The 8,521-nt window shown below is 35.4% G+C and overlaps 1 protein-coding gene across 1 annotated transcript in view; it reads right to left on the reverse strand.

The window, feature by feature from the left end:
- AIG1 (androgen induced 1) overlaps nt 1-7,491 on the reverse strand; it is a 92,260-nt gene extending 84,769 nt beyond the window's left edge. Inside the window, exon 1 of the mRNA XM_026666198.2 lies at nt 7,072-7,491. Within this exon, the coding sequence (XP_026521983.1) occupies nt 7,072-7,212 (141 nt within the window). The 5' untranslated portion in view covers nt 7,213-7,491. The remainder of the gene's footprint in view (nt 1-7,071) is intronic.
- Nucleotides 7,492-8,521: the final 1,030 nt, after the last annotated feature.

An 8,521-nucleotide genomic window follows, 5' to 3' on the forward strand; every position in this document is an offset into this window, starting at 1 on the left:
ACCCTAAAAGACTAAAAATTAAATTTAAAACTGAAGATAAAAGTGCTTAAGCGGCGAGGTTAAGCACAAATTAAACCTGAAGGTTTTTTCTTTCTTTTTATTGGAACTTTGGATTTTGGTAAAACTTTTCAACTTTTAAACTGGACTGGTCTTTCCTTTTTAATTTTAATTTTTTCCTTTCAAAATAACTCTTTGGAAAAGTTTTTTTTTCCTCTTGTTTTTTCTTTTTAATAATTTTAGATTCTTTTTTTTTTTATTCCTGGTTTTAATATTAGAGGGGAAGGGAAAGGAAAGGGAAATAAGTAGCCTGCCACCTGGAGGCTTGGATACATTGTTTTCCTTTCTTTCTTTCTTATTGATACATTTGCTGTTACATTCAAGGACTCTGTGCTTTTCATTGAAAAGGTAGTGGGAAGAGCATGTAGATTGTTTGCAGGTGCTCTTCTGTGGAACTACTGATAGCTGCAGTCTGGATTTGAAATTGAAGAAAGAAGATTGAAGTGACCTTGAAAAGAGAACTGGAAATTTTGTTTTTTGATTTAGTAAAGAGCCTCAAACATATAGTGGCAGTGCTTTGACAGAATTGCATTTTCTCTTTCCTTTTTTCTTCTCTTCCCCCCCCCCCCCCAGTGATTTTTATATTTGGACTTGAGTCCTTTGATGCAAGAATAAGACTACTTTTTTCCCCTCCCTCCTCCCCTGTTTTACCTTTTTAGCAAGGGGAATATACAAATTTCTGTCTTTTTAAATTTTTTCCTTATTTTTTTTATTTTTTTCATCCTTTTTCCATTTTATATTTTTTCTTTTTTTCCTTTTTTCCTACATAATTGGAACAATTGGATTAAGGTATTCAAGTGCCTGAAGATTTTTTTCCCTTCCCTTTTTTATTTTTATCTTTTGCTTTTTTTTTTTTTTTTTTTTTACTGGAGTGGCAATTGCTTTTTCTTTTCAATTTTTCTATTGTACTCTAAGATGAGCAGAAAAATACCACCCTCAGCTTCTTCAATCCTGACTTCTTCTTCCTCACCATCTGGAGGACAATGATCAATACAGGTGATGTTACAACAAGAGAAGGAGAAAGAAGCGACACTGCAGATGATTATGCAAGGAATTCAAAAGATACAAGTAAAAACAGATAATATTGAAAAAAGAACAGAGAATATTGAGCAAAGAATGGAAAAGACAGATGAAATAATTGAAAATATTCAACGGATGATGATGCAATATGAGGACAGAATTAAGAAAATTGAAGAAGATTGGAGATATGGATACCCAATTGAGTGAAGTGGAAAGAGATAAGGGCAGATCTCTGCAATCATTGGGATGGGAAATTGATAGATCAGAATTCTATCTTAGATTTCAAAATATAGAAGAAGAAAAGGGTGAAAACCTTGCTGAAATGATGACAGAAATCCTGGCAGAAGCATTAGAGATAACTAAAGAGAAGATGATGGATGTAATGGACGAGGTTTTTCGTGTTTATACAAGATATGCGATGAGAAAGAGAAGAGAAGTTCCTATCAGATACTGAAGTTCATATCATACTTCTCTGCCAAGAGAAGTTCATATCAGATTTACTAAGAAAATAATTAAATCACAAATACTGCAGGCAGCAAGAGAAAAAACACTAAAGTACAAAGATAAAGAAATAGTGGTACTGAAACAGGTACCGAGAAGAGTGAGAGAGATAAGAGAATATTTATTTTTGACCAAAGAGTTACTTAAGAGAGGAATAAATTACAGATGGCTGATATCCGAAGGTCTCAAGTTTTTCCTGGCAGGAACAAAGACACAGAATTGATACAGTTGAAAAAGCTGAGTTATTCTATCTGGAATATTTTAGAGGAAGGGAGGAAGATACAAGAAAAGAAGAGTCGTTAATTGAATTTCAAGAGGAATGTATAGCAGTAATTGAAAAAGAAGAAGGAGCCGTAGGTGGTGTACCCAGAGAACAACAAGAACCAAGATCTACTAGAGCAACAAATCTTTCTTGTAAAGTCTAAAATGGATGAGAAAAAACTTAATTCAGCTATTAAAAGAAGAAAAGTATTTCATAAGTTAGAGAAATTAAAATTTGATATAATCTGCCTACAAGAAGTACATATTAAAATACAACATGATTATATAGTGAAATAACAAAAATTAGGGAAATTATTTACAGCGTTGACACAGTGTAAAAGGAGAGGAGTGGTGTTATACATTAGAGAAACAATCCCTGCGGATCAAATATATACAGATGATGATGGAAGGATTTTGATGGTGGAGATAACGGACAATAATCTAAAGAAACTTTTAATAGCAATTTATGCCCCAAATGATAATCAAGAAGATTTTTACAGGAAATTACATAAGAAAATAATTGAACTGGATCATGCTAATATCTGTCTGATGGGAGATTTTAATGGAATAATAAATGACAAATTGGATTATAAAACACAAAAAACAGCAAAGAAAACTAGAAAGACATTGCCAAAATCCTTCTTTCGAATGGTAGATGAGATAAACTTAAAAGATGCATGGAGAGAGAAATGCGGAAAATAAACAATATACCTTTTATTCAAATAGACATGCATCATGGTCTAGAATAGATATGATATGGATGTCAACAGAATTGCTTTCTAACATACAAGATATTGAAATAGAAGCAAGTACCTGGGCAGATCACAATCCAATAACACTTGTCTGGAAAGGATAAAAAAGAAGATTTAGATGGACTTTGAATAATACGATATTAAAGGAAAAAGACTTTAAACAGAAAATTGAGAGAGAATTGACTTTTTTCTTTAAAGAAAATACAAAAGAGGATACATCATTACAGAACCTCTAGGACACGATGAAGGCTTATACAAGAGGTTTGATAATGGACTATACAAGGAAAAGAAATATACAACAGAAAAAAAATCTTTAAAATATTGGAAGATGACTACAAGAAGTTGGAAAAAGAACTACAGAAATTTCCACAAAAAAAGGACATTAAAATTAAAATGGACATAACTAAGCATAAAATGGGGCTAATGGGAAAAGAAGAAATAGCACAAAAAATTAAAAATGCTAAGCAGAACTATTTTGAAGATGCAAACAAACCAGGCAGATGACTAGCATATAAATTGAGAAAGGAAAGAGACTCGAGAAGAATAAATCAATTGATAAATGAACAAAAACACGTATGCTATGGAAATGCGGAGAAGAAAAAAAATTATTCAAGATTACTATGGAAAACTGTACCATCAAGAGAATGTTCAGGAAGAAAGAATTCAACAATACTTACAGGAAGCAAATTTGCCCTAGATACCCAAAGATATTGAAATAATGTTAGAAAGTAATATAAAAATGATGGAATTAACAGAAGCTTTAAAAGAGCAAAACATTGGGAAAGCACCAGGTCCGGACGGTTTGCCAGTGGAATTTTATAAGACATTCCAGGAAACATTGAATCTTCACTTATTAGAAATTATGAATGAAGTTATGACAAAGAAGAGAATGCCTGAAACATGGTCAGAAGCATATATCACACTTGTACTGATGGAGGACACAGACCCACAGCAAGTTAAAAATTACAGACCTATATCACTATTAAATTCAGATTATACAATTTTTGCTTCAATTCTGGCAGAAAGAGTGAAAAGATACCGAAAAGATACAAATAAAACAATTTTATTCATCCTGACCAAAATGGATTTCTGCCGAAGAGATAGATTAAAGTTAATATGAGAATAATTTTAGATACACTGGAATACTATGAGGCACATCCTGAAAAACAAATGGCTCTGATGTTTATAGATGCACAAAAAGCCTTTGATAATGTGAATTGGTGTTTTATGCTGTTACAATTGGACCAAATGGGCTTTGGTAAAAAATTTACTCAAGCCATCGAAATGATATATCATAAACAAACTGCAAAGGTTGTATAGCAGTATAAATGGAGAGTTAACAGACTTTACAGATATAAGAAAAGGGACCAGACAAGGCTGTCCACTGTCGCCTCTGTTGTTTGTGTTAACACTGGAAGTGCTGAATAGGAACATCAGAGAAGAAAAAGAAATAAAAGGAATGAAAATTAAAAAAGAAGAGTATAAATTACAAGCTTTTGCAGATGACCTGGTATTTATATTAGAGGATCCATTGGAGTCTGCACCTAAACTGATAGAAGAGTATGGGAAAGTAGCAGGTTTGAAAATAAATAAAGATAAAACAAAGATTTTAGCAAAGAACATGTTAGTAAGACGAAAGAAAGAATTGGAGGAAGTTTTGGGGATCCAGGTCACACACAAGGTTAAGTATTTAGGGATACATATAACACCAAGGTGTAGCACACTTAAGGACAATTATCTCAAACTTAAACAACAGATTGCGACAGATTTGACAAAATGGGAAAATTTACAATTATCACTGATTGGGAGAATATCTACAATTAAGATGAATGTATTGCCTAGAATCTTATACTTATTCCAGACAATTCCAATCAGATTAGGGAAAGAATTTTTTGAAGATTTAAACAAAATAGTGCTAAAATACATTTGGCAGGGGAAGAAAGCGAGAATAAAACTTAAACTGTTACAAGATGCAAGAATAAGAGGAGGATTTGCTTTGCCCAATTGGGAATTATACTACCAAGCGACAAGTCTGATGTGGGTAAAGGAGTGGATAACACTAAGGAATACTAGACTTTTGAATTTAGAAGGACATGACCTGCTGTTAGGGTGGCATGCCTTCCTCTGGTATAAGGGAACTAAAATGCAGGGGTATTTTAGAAGACATTATATTCGAGAAGCATTGTTTCTAAACTGGGAGAAGATAAAAAAGCAATATTATTTTAAAATTCTGCTATGGTTATCTACTATTGAAGCTTTTTCCTATTCAATAATATATAAAAAGGAACAAAAAGTTAGATATGGTGAGATATTGAATAAAAAGGGTGCACTTAAATCTATGCAAGCATTGGAAGAACAAGGTGTAAAAATGAATTGGTTTTCATATTTGCAAATACAATCTAGATTTGATAAAGATGTTAAAACAGAAGGTATCTATGATAAGTTGACTGATTTAGATAAAATTTTGACAGGTACTGATGAAGAAGTAATAAAAAAAAACTTTATGGACATTTGCTAGAGTTCAAATTAGAGGAAGAACAAGTAAAAGAAACAATGATTGCGTGGGGGAAAAATTCGGATATGGGATTGATTTAGATAAATGGCAAAAATTGTGGTCTCAAAATTATAAAATGACAATGTCAACTGCGTATCAAGAAAATTTGTTTAAGATGTTTTACAGGTGGCACTTACCCCCGACGAGAATTGCGAGGATGTTCAAGAATAAATCGGATAATGGAGATGTCACCAGATACCTGGTTCATATTACCACATGTGGTGGACATGCTCGGATGCAAAAAGATATTGGACTATAATCCACACAAGGTTGGAAAAAATGACTAAACAACACATAGACCTTAAACCTAAGATATTTTTATTGGGAATTATACCAGAAATATATTGTAAAGAATTGAAATATTTGATTGTAAATGTTTTAACAGCGGCTAGAATTGTATTTGCTAAGAATTGGAAAAATGAAAAAATACCTGTGCAGGAGGAAATTATTAAGAAAATCATGGACTGTGCCGAAATGAGTAAATTGACATTTGAAATTAGAGAACAAGAGGATAAACAATTTTATATGATATGGGATTTATTTTATCAATGGTTTGATAAAAAGACATGGTAAAGAAATAGATTAGTAAGCCTTACAATAAAAGTTAATAGACTGATAAAGAATACAATATAAAATATATAACCATTGGATGAATGTGTAAGATTAAATCATAATGAAAATTAGAATATCTCGTATAAAATGATGGAAAAATAGTCAAGTGAATGTTTAATAATTGATATTATATAAGCACAAGCTAGACCGATAAGGTGAGAATTTATATAACTTGTGAGTGACGGTAAAAAAAAGGATAGCACAAAAGATTGTAACCAACTGACACACTGTATGTATATAATTGAAAGAGGGTTTTATGTTTTTATGTTTTGTTCATATGTTTGTTGTAAAAAATAAAAACTTTTAAAAAAATAATAATAATTCAAGTACTTTCATATGGCTGGAATAATATTTTTATGTGTTCCTACTAGGAGAAAGCATTGGCTAGTAACAAACCGGTACACTGGGTGCCATAACAAAAAAAATCTTGACCAGCACTTAGAAAACTTGAACCAAGTTTCCAACTGTCAATTGCAAAAGGCCATTCTGCTTGGATTCACACAAATATTATGTCATTATGACATCATTATGACATGATTATGACATCCTAGGTCCTTGGGAAAAACTGATGTGCATGAAGGCCAACACCAGCTAAAGAACTGGTAAACTGACTTTGTGCTATTGTGAACAAATAATAATCAAACATAAATAGTTAGAATCTAAGTGACATTTTAACTTGGATGTTCACGAAAAATAAGGTAATTCTAAAGAAGTGGCAATTCTAAATAAAAGAAACTAGCCAACCTTTTAAAATTGATGAACTGCTTCTTGGAAAGCACTTTGCTTGTGGAATAATATAATGCACAATATCCCAAAGGTGCTATTTTCAAGAGACAACTGGATTTTCTGGTTTCTCCTTTCCTAATGTACAATAATGCCATTCATTGGGGTTGCTACCCTCTTAGCAGCTACCTATAGTTCTCTTTCTCCTTACACAGCTGCAGATACCATTTTTGGAGAAGTGCCTTGAATCTCTATTGCTAAATGCGGGGGAACCAATAATCCTAATATATTTCATTCTGTTCCCTAGGACTGTTCATGTGCGTAGTCAATAAGCAGACGTCTCCAGATGACAGCGTTGCGACCGCGGTGCCTTTTTCTTCTTTTAAAATTTAAAAACAACGGTGCACCTCCCCTTCTGGCGTCCCTTTGAAAGCGCTGCCCGTCACCAGTCCTTCCGTGCAAAAGGAGGCTTCGGCCCCGAGGCAAAATTTTAGCCGGGGAGCGCAGCCACTTTCCTTGTCCGGGAACACAGGATCGCATCCTTCACATCCCGAGTAAGAGGAGGCGGTGGCGGGGGGCAAGATGACTTACCAGGTTAATGAAGGTCAGAAATTTCCAGCTGCCTCCATAGGTCTGGTGCGCTGGCATGTCAATAGCCTTGTAATTACACAGGATGGAAAAATAGGAGAGGAGGATGGCGACCCGCAGCACCTGCCCGGGCACGAGCGCCATGTTGTGACTCCTTCCTCCCCTCAATTAAGGCCTGAATGCAGAACGAACCGGGAGGCTAAAAGCGACGGGCGCGCGCTCCGTTCGCTCTCAGCACGCGTCAAGCCTGGGAAGCGCCGCGCGAGCGAAAAGGTCCGGGCGGGTTCGGCGCCGCTCAAGTGTTCCCCGCGGGAGATGAAAGCCACGCGAGCGGACGCATAGACTTCTGGCGTGTAGATCCACCCACAGTGCCCCACTTCCGGGGTGATTTTGGACGCCATGTTTAATATTGCCCGAGAGAGAGAGAGAGAGAGAGAGAGAGAATTGCCCATAGGTGTCTCCCGCCTCCCAGCGAAACACGGAAGGAGCTTCGAAAGGTTGGAGTTTGAAGTACGGGTCGTCATTCTCTGCTGCAACTTTCTGCATCGAATTGGGGACTACGTTTCCCGCTTGGCTTTCCCCTTTCCATATCAACAGGGGAATAAAACCACAATTTAAAGTCTGTAGAGATTTCATGGTTGTCCCAAAGGTGCTTTTTCAAGAGGCAACTGGACTTTCTTGGTTTTTTTTTCGTTTGAAGAAGTTTCGCTTCTCATCCAAGAAGCTTCTTCAGCTCTGACGGGAATGGAAGGATGTACCTTGCAGAAAGCATCCTAACTTAGAGAGTAGTTGAAGCACTTGGCGGTTTATCTGTGTCCTCAGGGTCACCTGAGTAGTGCTCCTGGTTCTTGTAGTCTGCAATTTTTTCTCTTAAGAGGTCTTTCCTCTTACGAAGAAAAAAACAAGAAAATCCAGTTGCCTCCTAAAAAAGGCACCTATGGGAAAACCACAACTTCCGCCAGCAAAAGGGGCTGATGCCCTCAGCCTGCTCGGAATCATGAACACCCACGCATTGCACTATCAATTGCAAGAACATCCTTTATTTTTATTTTTCCAAAGAAATGAGGTTATCCGTTTATAGCTCGACTAAATTTCAGATTTTTCATAGGGAAAGCGCATTTATCTGCACCTCAGTTTTAAATTTATGTTGCACTATTCAAAGAAGGAGGAAGCTGCTCTCAAGATCTTGTCAATTTTGATTGTGAATGTTTGCCAGGTTTGAACTTTAGAACATAGCAGACAAGACACAATGAAAAAAATTTTGAAACCATAATAAAATAGGGAAAATATCTATCAACAAAGCCCAGAGTATTCCGGGGTACCAACCTGTTACAAGCCAGACCAAGAACCAAAAAAGTAGAATACAATTCACCTATATGTAGGTAAACCATTCAGATTTAAAATCAATCCTGTGCAATGAACTCTTATGGGGATCCAGTTGTAATTCAGTATT

This window comes from Notechis scutatus, chromosome 1, assembly GCF_049901735.1.
Source record: "Notechis scutatus isolate UNSWTSFEM ecotype Mainland chromosome 1, rNotScu1.2, whole genome shotgun sequence".
Classification (NCBI taxonomy): domain Eukaryota; kingdom Metazoa; phylum Chordata; class Lepidosauria; order Squamata; family Elapidae; genus Notechis; species Notechis scutatus.